The following is a 25,116-nucleotide window of genomic DNA, read 5'->3' on the forward strand; positions in this document are numbered from 1 at the left end:
TTCTTGTTTTATTATTGTTTGGTTTCAAGGCTGCTTTGGCAGCCAGGCTGATAAAGCTTCTCTGCAAGAGCTGAAGCCAAAGAGCCAGCAAGGGCTGGGGCATGCTGGGACTGACAGGCCAGAGAGCAATTTCCAATGTATTTTGGGTGCAAGTAGGACCTTTTTATGGCCCCACTCGACAGTGGTCCACAATTTCAGGGCTGAGTATCAAAAGAGAATTTCACAAACAGCTCCCTGCTGGCATCTTTTGCAACTGTCTATTCAAACATGAGGAATGACTGTGAGCAACACGGGGCTGTGAAATCTGTGCCCACAGTGGTGGGTCCCCATGAACATGGTCAACTCTTTGGCCACATTTCAGAGGTAACACAGGTCAGAAGAGCTTCATGGTAGCCCCATAACCAACCTCTGCTGAAAGTCTGAGTTCCTCAGCTATTAACAGCTTCTGAGTCCCAGTGTGGGCAGCATCACGCAGTCCTGACTATGGATGGTGTCACCTCTGAGGCATTCTTTTTCTGCCTCACTAAGTTCTATATATGTGCTAGGATTGCACCAGATTTAAGGATGTGAAATGCCTGCCAGACATTACAGTTTCTTTTTACAACATAACTCAAGCAGAAGGTGACACTTTACTAAGGCAGTTTTCAATATGGGGAGACAGCTCCTTTAATAAAATAAACAAAGAAAACAACATACAGTGGAATTAAGCTGTGTGTTGACAAGAGCTCTGATCTCACAAAAGATTGATAAAAGCTGCACTCCTCAGCATCACACCTCAAGAGAATCTCCTCCTTTGCTGATATTACTGAGCTATGAGCACTTCAAGTACCCTAGCAAGGACAAAGAAGGTCAGGATTTTTATTAACATCAGCTGTGAACAGTTTCTTTCATTGCATTCTGCACACCAGCAGATTTTTTTAGATCAACCTTGAATTTGTACCTATTACAAGCCTAAGTAAAACTCTGAACAGCAAATATGCTACATATGCTAATAGCCTGTGAGCAGAATCCACAGTCTGATCTCTGTGGAATAGAGGGCATAGCTTGGTAGCTCTGCTTGAATAAAAAATTCTCTTTTTCTGAGAACAATCCTATCTAGAAGCCTTTGGGGATTTATGACAAATCAGCCCATTATTGCACAAGGAGAGATTCAAAACTTACATACACAGGGATTTCTGTCCTTTTGTTATTGTTGTTTTGATGTACCAGCTATAGTAAAGTATAATAAGGCTTGCTACATTCCTATATTCCTTTAGGAGTAGGTTGCTCATTGCTTTGCTTTTCTCACTCCCCCATGCCATCTAGACTGTAGCATGTGTTTTGGAGAGAAATGTATAAGTTGTACTGTGAGACTGAGGATGCTGGTGACTAAGTCTTGGTATGACTCAATGGGAGTGGGCAGGAACAGATGTACAAAGCTGGTTGGATTTGTGCAAGACAGCTTTGTGCTGCACAAGGCTATTACAATTTATCTGTTTGCTATTACTTTTAAGGCTATTTGTATTTAAAAAAAAAAAAAAACAAAACAAAACAAAAAAAACCCCAAATATGTAGGTCTGGAGAGTTTGAGAGGGTAGAAATAAGATATAGAGACTGGATTGGTGAGGCTGCACCTTGAATCCTGGGCTCAGTTCTGAACTCCTCATTACAAGACAGATATTGAGGGGCTGGGGAGTGTCCAGAAAAGGGCAAGGGGGATGGTGAAGGGTCTGGAATACAAGTCCTGTAAGCAGCTGAGGGAGCTGGGGAAGTTTAGCCTGGAGAAAAAGAGGCTCAGAGGAGACCTTATCACCCTCTGGTGGGGTGGGGGGAATTGGTCTCTTCTCTCAAAACAAGCAAGAGGACAAGAGGAAATGGTGGAGATGGCAGGTTTGCAGTCAACTCTTTGATCTTAGAGGTCTTTTCCTGCCTTAATGATTCTATGATTTTGTCCACAGTATGAAGATTCCAGAGGCAGCACAGTCCAGGGATTATTGGGTGACTGTGCAGGACCAGCTGTGTGCACTTCAAGGTGGATACAGCATCAGACTTGAAATAACAGAAGGTAAGCCCCCCTAAATGACATGCCTGGAACAAATGGAAAATATTCAGTCCCAAAGAGGTACTGTCTAAAAGGTTAGGGAGTAATGGTTGACTGAAACCTAACCCAGATCTCAGAATGTGAAAATCCCATCCCTAATGGATGGGGACATTCAATGTTCTGTGTAAAAAACCTCACACATGAAAGCTTGGCAGAAGAAAACCAGCCTATGAGCAATTCAAAAGCATTTCTTTCTGCTGCAATAAGAAGTGGACATGGTCTACTCTAGGAGCTACTGAAGCCACTGCTCTCACCACAGGTCCTCCAGCTTGGATTGCCACCACTTGGGCAGAAAAAGCTGCTAAAACTAAGAATTTTACAGGGAAGGGATTAAAGAGACCCATGAAACAAATAAGTCCTTGATATTTCCCTGAAAACAGCTGTCTTCCAAGCTCTCCTTCCTGAGTTATCCTGATCATGGGATACTGGCAGCATCCAGCACACCCTTCTTAATTTCTGAAATTCTTAACTGATCCTGACAGGCATTAATCTCTAGCAGTCTACAGCAAATTCACTTTTTTTGTTTGTTTGTTTGAGTTTTTTGTTTGGGGTTTTTTTGTTTTTTTTTTTTTTTTTTGGGTTTTTTTTTTTTTTGTTTTTTTTTTTTGGTTTTTTTTTTTTTTTTTTGCTTCTGGGGCTGTAGACAAGATCCACCAAAAAAACTTTCAAGATAGCATGGATTGTGTTTTGTGTTGTTCTCAATCTCAGACTTAAGTCACTAGAACACATTCCTATGTTGTTTATAGAAAAAAATGAAGTTTTCTTTCAAGCCTTGTGCTCTCTTGCCAGGAAACCCCACTGTATCTCATCAGTGATTTAGTCTTTGCAGATGAGCTGGGCACAGACAGCCTGGGGTGGGATGGAATCCCCCCTGCCTGGAGCCCCATCATGTTTATAAGGGGCAGAGAGCTCAGGGCTGTGTGGAAATGTTGTGGTGGAGGATGCTGCTCCCCACCTCATCAGATGACAAAACCTGGCTAGGTTACCCCAGCACACAGCAGCCTGGTGTCACCGTCATCTTTTCTGAAAAATCTCTTTGCTCCTGGGAAGCTGAGAAGCCTCAGAGAAAAATGAAAACAAGAATGATCTCATTTGCTTCTCCTGTGTTTTGCAGCTTTGGAATGTTTTTGGACATTGTTTACCAACAAGTGGCTGTTTGACTGGTTTGATGTGAATTGTTTTTGACTTAATGACCACAGTCAGGCTGTGTTGGGACTCTGGAAGGAGTCACGAGTTTTCTTTAGTATCTTCTAGCTTTCTGTCTGTGTCCTTTCTCTATTCTTTAGTATAGATTAGTATAGTATTGTTTAAAATAACATAGATCATAAAATAATAAACTAGCCTTCTGAGAACGTGGAGTCAGATCCATCATTCCTCCCTTTGATGGGGCACCCAGAAAATACCACAGCCTGATTTGTCAGCTCCTTCACACCACGAACCACACAGCAGTGACTGGCAGTGTGTTTGTTACAACAGCAGATGGACAACCTAGCAAACGTGCAAATAATGAAATGTCACTTAAAAAAAAGGAGAGACAGAGAGAGAAAGTGAGAGAACAGCAGAGAAAGCATGCCAGGGAAGAAACCAAAATTCCCAATAGTCTCTGTGACACCACCATGGTGCACATGCAAACCCATTATTAAGGGCTATTCCTGGGTGCTCGGCCAAAGACATTACATTTAAGAAGCACCCAAAGTTTAGAAACACAAGGTAAAAGCAGAAGATAACACACCTCAGTCCTGGAAAATGTGGTTAGGTAAGTGATGAGGGAATTAAGAAACCAAGACACACGACTCTGAGGAAGGACTGCAGGAGACTGGAAATGTTACCCTTCAGATGGCTCATACTCAGTGCCAATAAAAGTGCTTTCCAATACTTATGAGTTTGTCTTACATAAATGAGACACTGGATCCCAGTGTATTTGCAGAGAAAAGCCAGCATTTGCTACAAAACACAACTTCAGCCACAGTGAAATAGCAGAACTGCAGGAAACAAAAGATGATTTTGCCATAATGTAATGAAAACACTTGAGCCGCTGCAGCACAGGAGCAAACAATCTGAAGGGGATTCAACACAAGGATCATACTGAGGCTTACTAAGTCATCTCCACACTTCAGCTCCTTTGAGTCACTGTGTCTTTTCATTTTTTTATGTTTTTCCCCACTTTTTATTGGCCAAAACTCTTCAAAAACCATGTCCTCAAGGAAGAATAAAACAAAAGAGAATCAGAACTGAAAACTTCCAACTGATGGCCTTATCTGAGAAGGACTTGCAGAGTTTTCTCTTGCATATATATGACTAAAAAAGGTGACATTCACACCAGGCAAAAGATCTCTGCCACAAATACTTGAACTGTAATTATTTTTTCCAGTTCACTGCATTTAGGAAGACAGCTGCCTGTTGCCTCCTCTTTCCATTCTTGTCAGGCATTAACCGTGAATAATCTTGACAATTAGAAGAAAGGGACCTGCTCTGATCTCCTAGTCCCTTAACTTAAAAAAAAAAAAAAAAAAAAGGGAAAAAAAAAAAAGGAAAAAATGCAGAAGCAAGGAGGAAATTAAGGAAGGGAAGCAAGAACAAGATGATTCTGTGCTTCATTTGCTGAAGAGCAGAATGGGAGGTCAAGGGGGAAAAGCACATGCTGTCCATGATGAGGAAAGATTCCCCTCCTGGTGCTTTCCTGACACATTTTCCTACATCACTCTGCAGCTGCAGAGAGCAATTTCACCTCTCTGAAGTTTACAGTCACTTTGCTACGGCTTTTCTTATACCTTTAGCACCACATGTAAAAAGAGACCAATAAATTTAATAGGCTTTATTTCGTAAGATAAACTAGTTTTTTCTTTTCCCAAAGAATGGATGTCTTCATTCATCACACTCTGAACTCTTTATTTAAAGGTGCATTTTGCTGAAGCTGCAACATAAAATGCCCTCAAGGACAGAAGAAAGCTCAAATTGTCAGAGACAACCCAGAAGGTTTTATCACACTCCTAGTACAGTGTTCTGCCCAAACACAGCCTGCATGCCCTTTATGTCCCACCACTGACTTTGAGCTAAGAGTCAGTGAGATTTTGTGCCACTCCTAGATTTCCAGTGAGCAGTGACATCCAACGCTAATAATTACAATCCATCATTCATGCTGTGGGAATCCAAAGGGCTTTGCAAGCTGCAGATCCAGTCCAGAGCAGCTCCATGAGAGCACTTCAGTGATGAGTCTTTCATTGCCTGCTCTGGCTGTCTGGATTAGCTCTGGGAAGGCATTAAGGACATCTGTCACTGGTCATGTCCCCCACAGTTTCTGTCCAGCCTAGAGGGAAGGGGAAAGCCAGCATTTCCAACAGGCAGTGTGCTTCCATTTTGCTGGCATGGCAGAGGCTGGACAAAGTGCTTAAACTTTGGAGTTGCTATATGATTGAATTTCACATATTCAGTGAAGTGATTATAATGTAGCCATTTCTTTGTGGCATAATCAATTCCTTTTTATTTGTCATCCAACTAAGAATAACAGTTTCACTTTTATATGAACTAAATGAACCTGCTTTGGCAAAGAAACAGTCAAGAAGATAAATGGCCTTCTCTTTTCCAGGCTTTTGTTATCTTTGCAGCATATGGAGATTGCACATTTCTAATTTCCTACTTCCTGTTAAAATTTTGTTGCAAACAGATTTAACTCTGAATTGACCCTAAATTTTGTGCACTTTTAAATGCATGATTAAGCCAATGTACAAAGCAAACAGTGCCTTTGACAGAAGCTTACTTTCAAAAGCAGCCTGACAAGCATGACCATCTCATGTGGTAGCTCTGAAATGAAAAGCACTATTATTAGGAGAAAAGTTCTGTTCTGTACTATTCCCACTACACAGAATCAAATATATATGTATATATATATATATATATTTTTTTTTTAATTAATGAACCCTGCATCTCACCTCTCCATCTTTACTGGCTATAAAGTGGGAATAATGTAGGGTATTTTTTTTTTCATTTTCCCCTCTATTTAGAAAGCTGTCCAGACAAGGTTCTGCCTCTCACTACGGTGTGCACGGCACTCGGAGCGTGGTTTACTCCGGCTCCTTCCCCAGTACCAGCGGTACCAGCGTAGCCATGACAACGCCGGGCTGGGGAGGCTCCATCCCCGCAGGAGGCTGAGCCGAGGCTCCGGCAGCACAGCGAGCTCCAGCTCCGTGTTTGGGCTGCAGCACCCAGCCGGGATCACTTCAGGCCGGTTGCGATCCCCTCCCCGCTCCGAGTTTGGGCTGCAGGGACCATTTCAGCCCCGTTTCAATCCCGGCTGTGTTGGCTGGTGAGACACACTCCGGGCATCCCTGCGCTGGGAGCTCTGGGGGCACTTCCAAGTGTCACTAAGATGAGATTTCCTTTGCACAGCTTTGGCTGCTGTGTAGAAAGCAGGGTTAATTCTCTGAGTGCCCAGTGGAGTGGGAGGAAGGAATCTCCATGTCCAAGTGAAAAATCCCAGAATTAAAATTTTATAGGCCAGCTATACAGCTTCTGAAAAAACCCATGGTTGTTAATTGGCAGTGTCCAAGGGAGAGTAAATCTTACATTTCCAGGCTCACACACACCAAGCCCTGGTCACTTGTTAAAGTCTGTCTCAAGGGATGTGCTTCAAAGATCATCACAGTTCTGCTTGGAAGAAGGTGTTAGAAGACACCAGTGACTATCTCTGGAAGAAATATAGATAAAATACTTGCCCATCTGGAAAGTCTTGTGAACAATGAGGCAAACAGAAGAACACAACAAAGAGATTACTCACTCACGCTAGAAATAGCCACCACTGAAAATAAGTCTTTGCAGTGGGTCCAGTTTGGAAATAATCCTCATATAGAAAGGGAAGGGAAGAAATGACACATACCCAGGGGTTTTTTATAATTATTGTACATGCAGTACTAAAATTCTGAGGAAGATATTTCCCCAGGTAAACTTCAGGCTTCTTTTAAGGACTATGACTTCATTAATTTTTGGGTTTTTTTGGGTTTTTTTTCAGAAATAGTTCCTAGTTTAGATCCAGTGCAGGGAAGAAAACCTTACAAAGGAGCCATATCAAATTCTGACTCCTTTAGCAGGAGTCTTCTGATTTTATCCATCTTATTATTCTTTATGAGTTCATTTAAGCACCTCAATTACAATGGACCAGTCTGAACATGCTGTGGAGAAAGGACAAGCAAACACACACTCAGGGAAGCCCAACTGAAAACTTAAGCTCATTATCCACAAACACCAAAAGTAATTTCTGCCCTCTGCAATGGCTTTGAAACCCAGCAGGCACTGGTGAGCTGAACCAGGCAAATCTGCATTTGATTTGGCTGACAGTTTGTGCATCAAAATGTGTCAAGAAGAATTTGATCCTGCTTGGAGAGTGTGGGAAGCATTTCCAACTTAGCAGGACACCCTGGACATGGTGACAGATGGGCAGAGTATGAGCCTGGCATGGGAGAGGCCAGTTCAGAACTGGCTGTTGCTCCAAGCCATGTGGCAGACAGTCCAAACCCGTTTGTCACAAAAAAAATAAAGCTCACACTGGAATTACCAAAAACCAAGGGAGAGCCCCTGCCTGCAGCTCAGCCTGGCAGGGACACCCACCCTGCCAAGGAGCATCACTGAAAACCTCCCATGAAATGAATGAGCACCAAGAAGGAAACAAAACAAAGCAAAACACAGCAAAGCTTTTTTGTTTGGTGTTTTTTTTTCCCTCAAGATAAATTAAATCCACAAGCAGGAAATTTTGATTCAGAATAACAATTTTGTTTTTTCATTACCACCAAAAATTAGGTTCATGCCAGTATTATGGCCCTAAAAAATACTGTTTTTTTTTTTTTTTTCCCATCAGGAACATTAATTTCTAGCTATATGTACTGAACATCTGTACAACTATTGGTATATATATTTACATCCAAGTTTTATTAACACTTACTTTGAGGTCTATTAGAAATGGAAATTGGATTTAGAACCACAATCAGGCGCTAGAAGTCATCAAATACATTTCCTATGAGGAAAGTGTGTTTTACATCAGCACAGAAAGGGTAACTTTATCAAAATATACATCAGTTCTGAAAGCAAAGGCACTTGCACCTACACTGAGGAGCAGAAACAAACTGCCCTGGTGACTCTTTCCTCCCAGATGTGGATGTGACAGAGTTCAACTCACAGGGCATCACTATTTTTACACACATATAAAACAAGGTCTCATGTAGGGCAATGGATATGGGAAACACATATATTCATATGTGCATACAGATATGGTAACAAGCTCTTACAGGTTTTTAACTGCCATTTATTTTAAATTTAGGATGATTAAATATTTACTGTCTTCAAATCAGCTTGTCACTGCCCCTACTTGGGTGGCCAAACAGGCTGAAATGTCAGGAGGATTTTCTCCTCCTGATGGAAACCTGATGGCTCTTGGCTGCCTGAAGCAAACTCTGGTTACAGGTGATTTCCATCAACTCTGTGTTTTGCCTTGTAAGATTTGCAACAATATTGCATTTAATACTCCCAGTTTCTTCTTGATGAATGTCAGACATCCTTGTGCATTCAGATTGATGGGGTGGATTTGGAGGGGTGGCTGAGCTTTTTTGTTTATTTCAAACTGGGGCATTTAAAAAAAAATATATATATATATATTTGTATTCCACTCCCAGTAATAAAAATGTACTAAATTGAAGTACAACCAAGTCTTCTTTTGCTGGGTTTCCCACTGCCTCCCTTTGAATTGAGGGCTGGCCCCTTGTCAGCAGGATCCCTTTCATGCTGCTGCCCATCATTCCCTCCTCCATCAGATAATCCTGCCCCCCAGGCTCCCAGCTGCAGCAACTCCAGCGTGCTCACACCTCCCAGGGCTGTTCAAAGTCAGCACCGCCTCTGCTCTCCAGCCCCTCCTGCACTCACCACAGAGGGGACACAGCTGAGGGGGAAATGTCTTCCCCAAAGGCTGACACTCTCATCCCTCCCGTGGCCCCTAACACTGAACAACAAGCAAAACACACAAATGCTGGCAAAATACCCTGCATCTTATACTGGATTAAATTTCATTTGCTGTTCACCATCACCCCACTGACAGAAGATCCTGAAGCCCTTCAGGCTCTGATCCCAGGATGGAGCTGCCTCATCTGTTTTGGCCGTTCATTATCTCACAGATCCATTAATTGCAGTGCAAATTGCATGTGTTCAGCACTAATTCTTGTAAGAAGGAAAAAATGCAAGGGGGAACGCATGAAGCCAGTAATACAGCTCTTTATCCTGACAAACCTCATCAAATATCAAATTAAAATCATTAAGCAAAACAGCACTTCCTGCAAACCTGTGATTTGGGGTTGTAGTGACTAGCCATGGCAATTAGTTGCTCAGCAGTTCAGGAGGCTCTGAGATGAGCAGTAGGAGAAACCAAGCATTGCAGGATGCAGAGACCAGATGGTTTTAGGCTGAAAATAAATGAATACCCCCCAAATGATAATGTCTCTTTCCAAAACATTAACGAAAAGTTATGCAAGGGGAAAAAAAAACCCACCAACAAACCAACCCCAAACCCAAGCTACATTCTTTAACTAGATAAAAGAACATTTTGTTCAGCCTTGGAGTATCTATTGTAATTAAATGCTCTAAAAACAGGACAACAGCCCCGTGCCGGTCATGCATACGAGAGACAAAACACGACAAAAAACCCAAAATACCCAAGAACCATGCATTTCTTACAGAGCCTGAAGAATTTCTGCCTCTCGGCAGACTCCTGCAATGCACTCGGGCATCCGCCTAAATGAATGCAAAACCCATTTTCCCCTGCTAAGATAAATTAATTTAATAATAAAAATAATCAAACCCAGAGAAACCCAGGGACAGCCGAACCCCGGCTCTGACTTACAGCTCTGAAAAATCCTGCAGTCTGGCTGGAAACGTCCATCGAAGAACTGCATTGAAAGCTTGTCCCTAAAGGCAAGCGCATTTAAACATCTCGGGCTCTGCTACTGGAGCCGATGCTGCAACAGATGGGGCTCAGGGCTGGGTGTGTTGGTGCCTCCCATCGCGGCACGGCGCGGGGATGGCAGCGCCGGCGGAGCTACCGCAGCGCAAGGAGGGCGGGCGGGCTCTGCCGCTGCGGGCTCCCTGCCAGCATCGCCCCGGCATCACGGCCAGGTTCGCTTCCCCGCCTGCAGAACCGGCCGTGGGCTGGGACAGAACCCGGGCATCACGGCCAGGTTCGCTTCCCTGCCTGCAGAACCGGCCATGGGCTGGGACAGAGCCCCGGCATCACGGCCAGGTTCGCTTCTCCGCCTGCAGAACCGGCCGTGGGCTGGGACAGAGCCCCGGCATCACGGCCAGGTTCGCTTCCCCGCCTGCAGAACCGGCCGTGGGCTGGGACAGAACCCGGGCATCACGGCCAGGTTCGCTTCCCTGCCTGTAGAACCTGCCGTGGGCTGGGACAGAGCCCCGGCATCACGGCCAGGTTCGCTTCTCTGCCTGCAGAACCGGCCGTGGGCTGGGACAGAGCCCCGGCATCACGGCCAGGTTCGCTTCCCTGCCTGCAGAACCGGCCGTGGGCTGGGACAGAGCCCCGGCATCACGGCCAGGTTCGCTTCTCTGCCTGCAGAACCGGCCATGGGCTGGGACAGAGCCCCGGCATCACGGCCAGGTTCGCTTCCCTGCCTGCAGAACCGGCCATGGGCTGGGACAGAGCCCCGGCATCACGGCCAGGTTCGCTTCTCCGTCCGCATAATCGGTCATGGGCTCGGCCAGGGGTTCGGGTACCACGGCCAAGGTCGCTTCTCCGCCTGCAGAACCCGCAGGCTCGGCCAGCGCGGGCGGGTCATTTAGCAGCGTTTTTGGGTGCGAGATGCTCAGGGGGCACGGGGGAAGTCGGAGGGTTCAAATAACCGCTGGCGGTTTTAATGCGTTCCGAAGGGGGGGAAAAAAAGATCCCGTTTTCAATAGCAGAAGTTTCAGATGACTGAGGCTGCGTCTGCAGCAGTATCGAATACCTTGGGGAAGGCAGCACAGAGCAGCAAATGCGTTTTCAAGGCTGGAGTCTCTGCTGCTCCATAACAGCCCTATTCCCCACTTAACCACAGCCCCACTTTGTAGCTGCACAAAAGTCACATTATTTCTCTGAGCTTAAGTTTTCCCATCTGCAGCGTGAACAGGGAATGACTTGGCTAACTTTTTAATTTATTATAAAGACCTCACTGGGAAAATAAAGCGCCTGAGCACAAAGTATAACCATCAAAAGTATCACCATCCAAAAAAAAGATAATAGTTATTTTGAAAGGGCACCACATGAACAAGTGCTTAGCAGAGCAATGCAAACTCTCCCAGTAGGAGCTGAGGGATGGTGGGGATTTGAGTTTTCTTCTTCATCAAGCTAAATCCCTCCTTTATAACCTCATTCAGCTTTGATTACTCCAACCAGTCTCACGGTGTCCTTCACTGGCAATGAAATTGTTCCCCAGACCATGGGGACATATCCTTGGCCAGGATGCGATCGAAGGCTGGCTCAGATGAGGACACCTCTGCTAGAACAAAGCAAAAGAAAGCAAAAGGCAGAAAGGTCATCCCTGCAGCTTCCAATACCTGAACAGAGGCATCAAAACACCATGCAATGAGCGGACACCTCCCTGGAGAAACAAGTGGCCAGATCTTGAGCCACAGAGCATTACCAGTCCTTTCTTGGTCATCTCAAAATACCATTTGTGATGATCTGTTGAAAAACTCCCTAAGATGGAGGATTTGCTTTAATTAATGACTCCAGGTCACTAAACCACCAGATCAGTGGAGGGGACTTGGCTTACACATCACTCTCAGTCTATTCATCCCATTCACGGGACGACACTGCACCCTTTTGCAAGAGGATGCAGCCAACACCACCCTTAATTTTGCTACATCAAATAATAAATCCCAGTGAGGCTGGGCAGTACTTCAGCAGCAAAAGGGATGAGGTCCAGGTGACACCCCTCGTGTGCCAGGCAGACAGCACATCCTAGGAACCATCCACTGCTCTCTCTTCCTTCAGCGTGCCAAGTGCCTCTGATAACACAAGCCCTTTGGGAGCAAAAAAGCAGAAAATGGTACATAGTACATACTCACAAATGGCAGCTATACTTGAATCCTCTCAAGACAAGATCAGTGGCAGCACTTTTCAACAGAAACATGCACAAATATTTGGTGTTTAGAAGATTTGTCCCGAGCTAAATTAATATTTTGTGCCTGCAGAATGTGCAAATAGTTTAGGAAAATAAACAAGCTTCCTCTTAAATGCTGTTTAAGGGGTACAAGAGAAACCAATCAACTCCAGCTCCAGCTGGAGCAAGCAAAACACATTTTGTCTCTCCTCCTCAAGCTGTAGGAGAAAGGAAGGAATCAGTGGCTGACCTAGAGAGGGTAAAAGGGAAGATTGGATTCATAGTGGAATAAAAAGGGCTCTCCTGCAAAGCACAGTTCAGATCAAATCCTTCTCTGTATGGGTAACTTTGAAGGATTATTCTGATTAGCAATCAGATCAAATAAAAAGGGGCATTAACAGCCAGGAAAATGTCCCACATCCCTAAATCATCCCCTTTAAATCACTCACAGGCTCAGTTCCATGTAGCCAATGCCAAGAATCATCCAGACCTATTAAAGTGTTAAAAAAAAAAAAATCTTAAAATTGTTTCTGGTCTCAAAGTCTGATTGGCACAAATTCCACCTCAAAAACATGCCTTTTCCTCCTCCACCTTTGGATAAGGAGTGTGAAACAGATTGCACAACTACATCTCAGGCAGGCAGAACAGTTAATGGTTTAGATACCATTTCATAAATATTTGCTGAACTAGTTTTTGGATTCTGTCCAGTTTCTGACAACCATTAAAAACATTGAATAATTTGTCATTTTCTTTCACTCTTCTGGGGTGAAAAATAGGCAGAGAGATTTTATTGCTATAATTTCTTACCATTATTTAATGCTCACTCGTATTTATGTTGATGTCTCCTGCCAAAGAAGCTCAAGTGATTCTTGAATCTACAGGCCTGAGTTGTCCAAATCACATTTATGTAAATGTTTATAAATTCTTTATTAAATATTCCCATACTAAATACCTGGGCTCATATGTGGCTGTATAAGCAAGTGGTGAAGATCTGAGAGAAACCAACCAATTTCTGAATAAATACCTTGTTTCACACTGGGATTTCAAGTGCCTGTGCTCTATCAGAGATGCTGAGGTTCAGTGACTAAAAGCAGCAGTGAGTTACAGCACATCATCTAGCACAAGATGGTGCAATATGGGAAATCACATAAATAAAGTCATTTGATGATGTTTTCAACCACACTTTACTGACAAGTTCTAGGAGTCTCTATGAACAGGGATCCAAAACTCCAGCCATTTCCTTGCTTCCTTACATATTAAGGACAATTCAGGATGTTCCAGAAAATGCTTTATATAATCAACTTTCCATGACAATAGATTTCTCAGATATTCTCAATTTTTTTCCTCCCAATATTCCAAGTCCTTACATCTCAAGCTCAGCAGTCATTATTCATTTTTTAACTATGTTTCTTTAAAAAGAAAGTTCCTTTTAGAGCACTTCTAGATCACTCACATATTTGGACTGGCTGTAGGATTCTCACACTTTACGAGTCAGTAACGCTGGAGGGAAAACAAATCACCAAAACCTGCTTGTGCCTTGGACTGTGAATTACACACTCACCTATGGCCCAAAGAGCAAACTCTGAGCAAAGCAGATTTATGACTGTCACGTTTTCACCAGAAGAAAGCTACAGAATTCCCTGCTCAACTGAAACAGGCATTGTTGTACTGGTTTATTTTTCCGTTTGGAGAGTTTGGTTTTTAAAAATTCAGAGCCAGACCCCTCAACCAGCTTCAGATTTGACTGCACATAATTCCGGCACAATTTCCTTGAACTGTTCCAAAACACCAACTCAATTTCATCCTTTTAGTCCAAGTACAAGCCTAAAGTATCATAAATTTCTAACTGGCAGAACAGCAACCTTCCACAATTTCCCAGAGGAGACAGAAAATGTCTGGCTATTGGTTGTTGTTATTTATATTCCATAATTTTCCACAAAGATATGGTGGGTTTGTAAGTACTACATAAATTAGATGAGTTCATGGGGCCAGCTTCCATTATAGTTTCCTTTTTCTTATGAGGCAAAGAGTGCCTTGAAATCAATGGAGCTTCTGTCTGTGAAGATATCACTTCAGAACACAGCAGACACAGCAATTATTGAAGTGCATGGTGAGCCAGAGCTCTGCATGGCAGGGCAGGACTTTTGTCCACTGTGTAATTAAGAAGGATTTTTCATATTTTTTACAGCCAACACAGCCATCATATTCATGGTTGCCCTATCCCCACTCCTACTGAGCACAAGCAGCAACCAAAAGAAACATGCAACACAGAATTGGAGCCTCCAGCCAAGAAACCAAAGCATCTGGACCATGCTCAGGTGAGAAAAGCAAGTCCTTGAAGGGCAGGGAAAGCCACAGCAGCAGCTGGGAGACCAGCAGAGCCCAAGGGGAAGATGAAGTGGGGAGAAAAAAAATCCTGAACTGCACCATAAAACACACCAGCTCTTAGTAGAACAGCCAAAGTAGTCTCTCAAGAGTTGATGTTGGGCAAAGGGCAGCTGTGATCTGCAAGAGTTGGAAAAAGGAGTACAAGAAAAAAACCAAAACATGTAGCTCCCAGAGTAAGATGTAGGGATGAACTGCAGAGTCCAACCCACCCAAATCAGGTAAAACTGCAATGCAGGGTGATGGAGATGGTACAAAATGGAAAGAGAGAGGAGCAGAGAAAAACATCCCATGACAAACAAAATTCACAGTTTACTCCTTTTTTAATCTCAAACAGCCACGATTTTTTCCTTGCAATTTTTCAGCATGATCTACCAAGCAATGAACCAAGTAGCTGGGATTCCTGACTCACTGCTGACAAGCCAGAAGGAGAACATCCATGTGAGAAACATCAAACCTCAGTGAGCAATCACCCATCCCTCCCGGGGGAGGGAGCACCCTGCCAGCCTCTGCAAAGAGGATGGATCACACTGCACCAGGATGGATCACACTGCACCAGGATGGATCACACTGCACCAGGATGGATCACACTGCACCAGGGATGCCTCAGCCAGCTCAGGTACCAAAAGCTGGATAGCTGCATTCTCAAATCTACTTCTTCAGCAGGACTCACACAGAGGGGTTTTTGCCTCTGCATTTGCATATATGCCAGATGCAAATGACATTGAAATGATGAGGTGTTCATACAAAGGCAGTAATGGAGGCTGCACAACAGCAGCCTTGTGCCTGCTCCACACGGACCCCACTGCCCTTCCCATCTGTCTAAACCTCACAGATGGAGGGATGGAGCCTCTTTCCTGCATCATGGTGGGGAGGAAGGGCTGGAGACACTTCTGGAGAGGTGCCAGGGCAGAGCTGTGCTGTGTCTGAGGTCAGTGGAGGTCTCTGTGTGCCTGGGGAGAATTACAGAATCTGAGCTAGGACACAATGTTCAATAACTCTGGGAGTTATTGAAGGACCAACACTTTGAACTATAATCTCCTGTGGTGTGGGTGAAACCCCCCAGAGATATCCTGGTCTATGAGGATGAATAAACCAGAGAGCAAAATTAATGTCAGGAACTTGGTGGTGCCTCTGTGGTGCCTCATTCAGCTTTGCTTGTGGCATTTGGGGGGCTGCCACACTGGTATCAGTGCTGATCTGGGAGGTTTTGAATCAGCAGCAATTGATTCAGGATGAGCAGATTTAAACACTGTGGACTTGCTCAGAGCCCCCATTGCCTTTGTTCTCTACAAAGGCACTGAATTTTAAAAGTTTTGAAGGACACAGGATCAGTCTTACCTTGCTTCTACTGTATCCCTTAAGAGCTTGGATGAGAAACACCCTTTGTGGGCCAGAAACAGTCCCACAAGACAATAGAAGAATGCTACTGCAGCATCTAGAAATGGGAGAAAACCACAGGGAAGTAGGATCTGGTGATTTATGGGTAAGAACTCCAACCAGAGGCTTCAGCATAAAATGCTTTTATATCTGTATGCAAAGGCTGTTGGGACCTATAAAAATGTGAACTCTGCAATATGGCTTTCAGCTTCACTGGTCCCAGAGTGGGATCTCTAAGGAGCAGCACTTCCATGAGGACACAGCAGTGGCCACATGGATGAGTGGAGATGCCTCAGCTCTGCTCCTGCCTCCTTGATCTCTCTGCCTTGGGCTGCTCTGTGCTCCCTCCCTTGGCACCACACACTGCTCCTGGGGGCTGTGGCAGCAGCTGGGATAGGGGTGTCAGTGCCCAAAAATCCAGGGGAACAGGGGGAAAAAATGAGGCAGGAAGGAGAAAAAGGGGATGGTAATTAGCTGCACATAAACCCAGCCACACCTGAGCAGTCTGTAACATTTCAAGACTGGCTTAGAGATTGTGGTGGAGAACATGTAATGCTACAGCACATCTGCAGCTCTCAGGGGAGCACTAATTATTTACCCAAAAGAAAACATCCCACTACAATAACATCACAGGACACCCATCCAGGAATTAAGATGCTCGTGCTCGCTCATAGCAAGTTTTATTTTCTTTGAACCTCATGACTTGGGTTTGACTGTTGTGATGGATGTTGAGTTATTTCATTGAAGCTGTCCTCATGCCTGCAGGGCCCAGGTGAGTTACCCACGTCCTCACATCTTTGTACAGCCTGGCTGGGGACAATTTGTTCTTCAGGTCAGGGATTCTGGGCTTTCTAAGGCACTCTGTGCACGTAGCAGCTTTGCTCTATGAAGGTTTTACCTTTTGTAGGTGTGCAATAAATAGTAACCATTAACTCTGAATTGAAGCAAGGGTCCACCTGGAAAAGGATAAAGTGGCTGCCTACATACAGGAATGAACAGTTAAAACATCATCAAAGGTTTAGAAGCTGAAGAACAAAGATCTCTGCTGGTATCAGCTGGCTGTTAGAAAAAAAGAAAAGGAGGTAAGAGCACCTTGCAGCATTTAAAGTAGGTCAGCACTGCCAGAAAAGAAATACTTTTAAATACATCGTGATGCAGAAACCCGACACAGAGTTACAAATTCACCAGAAAGAACTTGTCAGCTCAACCAAAATAGAAGTAAATGAGTTTATCCACTCAATTTAATGTAGAGACATGCAGCAGTTGGGGCTGCTGAAATGGGTACAAGCCACATCAACACTTGCAGACTGGCATGAACACCCTAGGAATAGTTACATCCACAATATTGTGCTAGTTCCTACTGGAATGAGCAGTCAGACTTTCAGCCTGTAACTAGAGATGATCTCAGGGATTTCTGGAATACTGATGGACCCTTTCCCTGAGAGCTGCTTCATCCACTCCCACAGCACCAGGGGCTGCCCAGCTCTCAGGAAGGTGCTCCTCAAGGCTGGTGTCAGAGCAGACCCATCACACAGGGCTGCTGGCAGCAGCTCCCCTCTGCTGGTTCTGCAGCTCAGGGGCCCTCCCAAGAGAGCCACATCCCCTCCCCAAAAGGATGCAAAATGCTCAGAGGCAAAGCCCCACTGTTCCATTGTGGGATCCACAAGCACAGTGGAGCCCTGTGGTGATGAGCTCTGAAATAAATGTCATCTCTGACAAAAGTCCAGTGTTTATTTAACTGCCAGAGGCAGTTCTGGATATAGGATGCACCCAGTGAGAGTGAAGTTATTTTAAGATCAAGTATTTGATTACCACCACAGGGACTTATTTACAAAAACAAGAAACCAAAAAACAAAACAAAAAAAAAACCACCAAACAACCAAATGAAAAAAAAAAAACCCAAGTAAGAGCGTATACCAGTTTAGGTTTTACTTCCTAATTTGGTCATGTAAATAATAACTTTTAATAATCTACCCACGCCAGAAAGAGAAGTGTGCTCTCAAAGTCTCTCACCACAGACAACAGCACTTTAAAGACATCCTGGACACAAAATTTACATAAAGAAAAGTGAATACAATTTGATTTGAGAGAACCCAACTAATAAAGAGCCAATAAAATTTTAAAAAATCAAATACAAAGTACAAACGATCACATCAGAAGGAACACTTATGTCAATTTCTGCAGTATTCTGGTTTTATTTGTTTTTTTTTTTGTTTTCTTGGGTTGGGTTTTTTAAAGGTAAGACAAGTTGCACACAAAGAAATCACTAAGGCATGTATATAAAACAGACTTTTTTCACTTAAGAAGTTCATGAAATAATTTAAAAGGGGAAGTCTTTTAAAGACTGTAACATTTATATCTCACCAAAAAAAGGGTGTAAACTTCACTCAATAAACTTTATGCATACTGTGACCTTGGTTAATAAGAGTAATAATGTGTGTGAATATATGTACATCTATCTGAGAAAATACACACACACACATATATAAATACAGACACATGCACAAAAACTACTGCTGCAGGTGAATATTTTTAGTTCTTCCCCCATTCCATGGCCTCCCTGTTACATCTACAATTTAAATGATGAAGGATGACTTTGTGGTTGAGGTTGGCAGGGTACCCACATTCTATTCCCAGCAGACAAATTCCAGCAAGCCCTGAAGGCTGATGGGTCTTTTCTCTCAATCATAGATTGACTAGATTTGTTTAGGAAGAGTAAATTTTTTTTTTTTTTTGGGTAGAACTGGAAGAAAAAGCAATGATTTTTTTTAAACTTTGTACATTTGACAAAATAATGACTTAAGCACACAAATAAAATGGCAGCAGCAACTACAACCTACACACAAAGCACCACTTGTTTGATTCCTCACACTGAAGTTGTCCTCCACAGATATTTGGGCTTCCAAACCTGCCCCAAACACCCCAGATTCCACTGGGGGTGGAAGCCCCAAACCTGTTTTGGAGAGATTCTATGAATTATGCTGAAAAAATACTGAAGATTGCAATCAGAACAATAATTATGTCATATCAATTTAAAAGATCAACCAATTTTCTCCAAGACATAGAAAAGCCCAAGTTGGAAAAGACCTCAAAAGTTCATCCAGACCAACCTTTCATGGAAAGGGAGCCTAGATGAGATTATCTAGCACCCTGCCCAGTCACATCCTGAAAACCTCCTGGAAAGACCCATTCCATAGCTCAAATACCACATTTATATGGTGTTTGTTTTGATCACTGTGTCACAGTGCTGCACTGGGTAACAAAAGTCCAAAGGCTTTTGAGCTGACAGAAATCCCCCTGTGAGTGCCCAGCCACCCCCCTCCAGCTGTCAGCACCAGAGCAGCTTCTGAACAGGAACACATCCCATAAACAGCAGGATCATCTGTTTTGAAGGTTGGAGACTAAAATCTTGTTTCTTGGCAACATTCAGTAATTCAAAGCACATTCTTATGTGTTTCATAAAATGCCTTTGTCTTCCTTTTGTAGTACTTTTGAGCCTCTACACATTTTCCAGTGAGAACAGGGCTGGTGGACATGGGTCCCAGTCCCAATCTCTGAGTTGGCTCCCCACATGGACCTGGGCAAAATTGTGCTTTGCTGTGGCAGGTCTAATGAGACCTGACAGACCTAATACAAGATCTATTAACACTTCCACTGATCTATCAGCAAGAATCACTCTTCCACACCAGGCTGTGCAGCCACATTTGCAAAATGCAGGAGTATCAGTTCTGAACAAGCAGGTAAAACCCCAACTCTTTATTTATCATGAAAAGGAAAAAGCATTAATAGCTGTTCCAAAAACTTTACTGTTTTCATTTCTCCTCTCCTGGCTGTTCTTTGTTGTTTTTTTAGGCTACACTGTATTCAGAGATACCAACTTTTAACAGAACATACAGGAACAAGTATTGTTCAGTGAAATTCTGATACAGAGATAATAATATGGCATTAAATAAGGAAGCAAGAAACCTGAGAAATCATTTGGCTACAACACCAGCATTAAGTATGACAAACAGCAGCTTTGGATCTTGCTGAACAAACAGCCAGTGGTTGAGGGCTTTGCAAACAACTCCAGAAAGGCTTTCAACCTTGCCCTTGTTGTTGGATACCTCTTTAGAGCTCCTGCCAAAGATAATCCTCCCCTACAGCCCAGTAATATATTCCAAAAAGAGGATTTCATTTACTTTAGGATATGTTAATAACTATTTGTATGTGTTATTAGCAGCAATTTCTTAAGAATGCACAAGTTGTCAGCTATTTTGAAAGGGAAAAAAGGAGGAATTGCAGCTACAAAATACTTCTGGGTTTACCCTCCCCTAGAACTTGAATTAAAACATGATGAGTGTGGCATAATATACCAGCTACAATGCCCTAAAATAGAATAGACATTTCCATCCACGTACAGCTCAAGATATTTGTTTCTCCAGGACCACTGCCTCTCTTGATTGCAAAGCAGCTTTTGAAAACAGATTTCTCAGTCCCTCAGCTTTCCACTCGAATGCTTCAGAAATATGCCCATTTAACAAGTTGCAGGAGGACCTTGGGGACCTCCTGCTGAAACTCTGACAGCACACAGACATTGTAAGAAACTGGCTTCCACCTCAGCTAAAGCTTTTTTACAAAAGGTTTTTCCATACAGAATTCGTTCCTTGGTGTTGAGAGTCTGATTACTTCTCTTCAGAGCATCAGTAGAGATTTCCACTGAAAGCTTATCAGCAGAGAGTGTTTCTGGGAAAGGAAAAAGAGAAATATATCTAACTTGAACTTTGCAGTGGAGCCTTTCACTGCCTCTGGAAGCTACACTGTGAGGTCAGATTTTTGTGTAATACACTGACAACATCTCAAGCATCAGTAGAAAAGGAGCTAATTTGGTTTATTTGCTTTAGGGCAGGAAAAAGGGAAGCAGAAAGCATCTGGAAGAAGAAAATGAAACCCTTACAACTGCCTGGAAAACACCATTTCAAATGCTAGATTTCAAGGTCACGGAAGGAAGTGACCACTGACTGGACTATATTTAAATGCACTGTGGAGCTCAATACTGTGCTTATTTTTAGGCAAGAATAACAACTATTCCCCTTTCTTCTGTACAAACTTATTCCTAACAGGCATCCTGTCCAAAGGGTCATCCAGGACAACTCCTAATACTGACAGGAGCACAGTAAGGGGCTATGTGGCTGCCTACAGGAACACTTCTTTTTTTCCTAGCACCAAAGAGATATCAGCAGTGCATTTCCAGGATGGAGTTTCCTTCCCCAGGTGCAAGTCCAGCATCTACTCCAGTCAATAATGATCCAAAAGTTGTGTCAGACTCTAGATTACATCCCAGCTGAAAGGAAATCCAGCCAGTATCCTTCAAAATGTCTTAGCCTTACCTTGTGATAATTTTAGCTGTGGTCTTCCAAGGCAGGGCTTGCCCAGACAAGTGCTTCAGAGTCATGCAGAGAAAAGTGAACACCAGCAACATCCACTGGCTAATGGTTAATGTTTCTGAATCCATTCCTCATTTTGGTTTTACAAAAATTAAGAGGTTTATCCAACTTACTGCTAGAGTTTGAGCTTCATGTACTGAAAGGACAAGCATAATGTTCTTGCATGAACTGATTATTGGGTCACTGGGAGAAGAAAAGGTGATTCACATGCTCAAGGTTGAAACAAATGGAGGTATCCAGGACAGAAAGGATTTTCTCTTTTCCTTCCTTCCTTCCTTCCTTCCTTCCTTCCTTCCTTCCTGCCTTCCTGCCTTCCTGCCTTCCTGCCTTCCTCCCTCCCCAACATGAAAGAGCTTTGTGTGGTTGGTTTTCACCTTTTTATGTGTGGTCCCATTTGCAGGGCCACTTCAGAAGATTACCTAACAAATCTTTCCTGCTGGGAAAGTAAATTTCAGAATAAAAAGCTGGTAGCAGTCTTGATTACTCCAGCCCCTTTCCTGCAGCACATCATGGTGGTAGATTTTGGTTTCAGTGACCCTCTGCTGAAGCTGTGATGTGCTCTGGACTGTAGAGGCTCCCTGCCTATGGGGTGTAATAAAGGTTCTGCAGATCCTTGTAGCATGAAACCTTTGGAGATGGCAACTGCCAACACTGACAGAGGAGCACCTCTTGGAAAGAACTGGCATCAGTCATGGAACAAAAAGCAAACACAGCACTTCAGGGATGTATGTCCAAGTTTCTGTCTCTCACAAACATCCCTGCACACACCCCACCAACATGCTCATGGCAACCAGTGCCACTGCACACAGAATTTTTGAGACATTCATTTTGTTGTCCTAAGCAACCACCAGATCAGCTTGTTCCTCCAGATGTAACCACAAACATTCAGCAGATTAAGCTCAGCTCTCTGGCCAATTTCATGTCTTTTTTTTTTTTTTTTCATTGTGGAAACGAGGTAACAGGACAATGCAGAGCAGTCCATATTGATCTTATCCCACTACAAAATTTCTTCAGTTTATGAAAATCACTGAGAGGTTTCTGTGTCAGCTACTCAGAAAGCTGTACAGAAAGTCAGTGCCTCTAATACATTACAAAACTAGTTGTAAAGTCATATGCTTGATGTATGGCTTCAGCTACGGCCACATGCTCAAAACAAGGATTGCATCTGAATCCAGAGTTTTGCAATTGCTATTTTAACAACCTGTTTTAAGTTGCCTTCAAGTCTTGCCAAATTGTAATGAGAAAGAGCAGAAATTTTCCAAAGCTGCGTCTGCCCAAAGAGGAACTATCTGAGAAAACTTCAGCCAAATTATTTAAGCCATTCCTAAAAAATGTTGCAGAGAATATTTCTATATAAGAAACAAATTTCTGGTGAATTTTAGAAGGAGGTTTCTAGCTCCTCCTTGGGTTGGGTTTAAGAGTTAAAGCTTGGCAGGACAGACTGCATAAGGCAAACATTTCTGTTCTCTATACAAAAATGAACCTAAGTTAAACTACTTTATACAGGGATGCTTACATTGGACAAGCACTGAAAACAAAAAACTGAGCCCCTTCAAATAAGGGGAGTGAAAATGTGGGAGATAATCTGACCAGACTAACAAGTAAGCAGCTGTGGTATCTGAGAATATCTCAAAAGAAGAAAGGGATTGAGAGGTAGAGGACAGAATCTAAAACTTGCTGGACAAGGAGACTGAAATTGAGTTCAGACATCCACAGAATGGAAGTTGGGGTTAAGAAGCAGACACGAGGCAGGGACAGGGCAAAGTGGCTGAAGGTGTAGGGTGTGAGTGAGACAGCTTTATTGAGAATGGGCAAAAGAGACTTCACTTCCACCTGCAGAAGATTAAATAGAATCAATTCCTCCTGAAGAAAGCAACAGGACTGGGTAAAGTGACATTATGAGCAGGAGTCAACCAAGACGGAGACACCTAAATTCAGGTGTCTCACCACAAATGCCTACATATAACCTAGTGTTTGAATTCCCAGGATAGAAAATAGATGTGAAGGGGGGCATTCAGTGGCTGAAAGAGAGGTCCTTATTGCTGTCTGAGACAACATGGGCGAGGGCACAAGGCTGACATCTGCCCCAGCATCTACATGGGGCCTGCACTCTCCGGGAAAACACTTCACCAATTTGCCTGAAGTCCTTTGGCAGAAAATATGTCACTGTTTGTGACTGATATATCCTCTCCAGAGAGGGGACAGCAGCAGTATCCCAGTGTCAATGGGGAAAGCTGAAGGCCTGGCAGGGTACCTTAGCACAGCTCCAGTGGTAGCTTACAGGGGCATCCTGATGGATCTGCAGAAGAGAACAGAATTGAAGTTGGACAAGCTACTTGTGTCCAAATGTTTCTCAGCTTTTGAGGCACTGACTGTAACCTTACCAATATTCTTTTAACACTTCTTGCATATTCTTATATAAAGGCCTTATATATGAATTTGGACTGGGGTAGCCAGAAGCATCTGATGAAATTCAAACAAGTTTTCTTTGATTTGTGCTAGTCCATAAAGCAGCACTAGGCATACATAATGCACAGCATGTTCTCTACAGATAGGTTCCTTTGCCAACTAAAGCAACCCCAGAGATGGTTTTCCTAACCACTAGAGACAAATATGCTTAAACAAATGGTTTATGAAATCCAATAGCAAGGCACTGAGAGCAAGGCCAGTCTGGTTTGATTTCTCTGCCTCCTATTTATCTCTCCTTGAGGAATTCAAACTGAGAAGTCTTTGTGTAACTCGTGAAGACCAAAGAGGAAGCTGAAAGCACTGTGAAAAGGTTACTGAAGACAACAACTGGGAACAGATACATGCTTTGCACTATGTTAATCATGAACAGTTTTTGTTTGAAACCTCAAACACAAGCTCCAGCAGTTCAGGCCCCAAACCTGATGTGGATATTTGGCAATCACCAACCTGTGTGCAAAAGAATAAAGAAAACCCTGCTCTTTGTCCTGCTGTTAGAGCTGTTTACTTTCTGGCGTGAGTTTGCAGTTCCTGAGATCTTAGAGTAAGTTCTGTAACCACAGAGCTGCAAAAGTTTGAGAACTGTACCAGACCTTGGGCCAGTAGTTCAACAAACAACTACAAAAGAAGAGTTCAGATCTTCAAAGAGAAAGAGGAAGGAAATCAGCTGTCAGCTAGCTTAAAAAAAAAGAAAAAAGAAAAAAGATGCAGATGACTTATCGCTTACCAGTTTACCTAAGAAAAAAATCCCAACCACCCGTGAGACACTGAACACATAATGTTTAAATTTCTCTTAAAAAAAAAAAAAGGCCACAGAAAGAAAACTGTAAGTACAAATAAACTTCCTTGGGAAAGCAGCATCAGCGTGGGCAGTAAAGAAGTTGTTGACGTGGAACAATGTGGCAAACCTGACATTGATTGGATTTAAGGCTCTAATCACTTTCCCTTGCACACGAGTCTCATATCTGTTGTTAACTTTAATGAGACTTATGTGCCAAGCCTGCAAGGAGAATTGGTCCTTAATTCTCCTTGCTGCCAACTGTTCCATTAGGAAGTATTTCCACGTCTTCCTGTTGAAGTTTCAGCCGGCAGAGCCGACACAGGCGCAGTGCTGGCGACGAGGAGTTCTCCTCAGATCTGGGAGCTGTGGTGACAGAAGGGCTTGGCTAGATCCAGCACTTGTGCCAACGAGTGTGACTAAGGATCTAAAGCTTGTTACCTTCTGCTTGCCCCTGCAGTGACTCTGGAGGAA

General features: G+C 43.4%; 1 protein-coding gene across 3 annotated transcripts in view; it reads right to left on the reverse strand.

Moving 5' to 3' along the window:
• Window positions 1-25,116, reverse strand: part of PRKAG2 (protein kinase AMP-activated non-catalytic subunit gamma 2) — a 214,294-nt gene that overhangs the window by 151,723 nt on the left and 37,455 nt on the right. Inside the window, exon 1 of one of the 3 annotated variants that reach the window (XM_059839257.1) lies at window positions 9,957-10,068. The exons of the other annotated variants lie outside the window; for them this stretch is intronic. Coding sequence (XP_059695240.1) covers window positions 9,957-10,037 — 81 coding nt within the window. The 5' untranslated portion in view covers window positions 10,038-10,068. Of the gene's footprint in view, window positions 1-9,956; window positions 10,069-25,116 lie in introns of those variants that run through there. 3 annotated transcript variants of the gene reach the window in all.

The sequence above is a fragment of the Haemorhous mexicanus genome, chromosome 1, assembly GCF_027477595.1.
Source record: "Haemorhous mexicanus isolate bHaeMex1 chromosome 1, bHaeMex1.pri, whole genome shotgun sequence".
Classification (NCBI taxonomy): Eukaryota; Metazoa; Chordata; class Aves; order Passeriformes; family Fringillidae; genus Haemorhous; species Haemorhous mexicanus.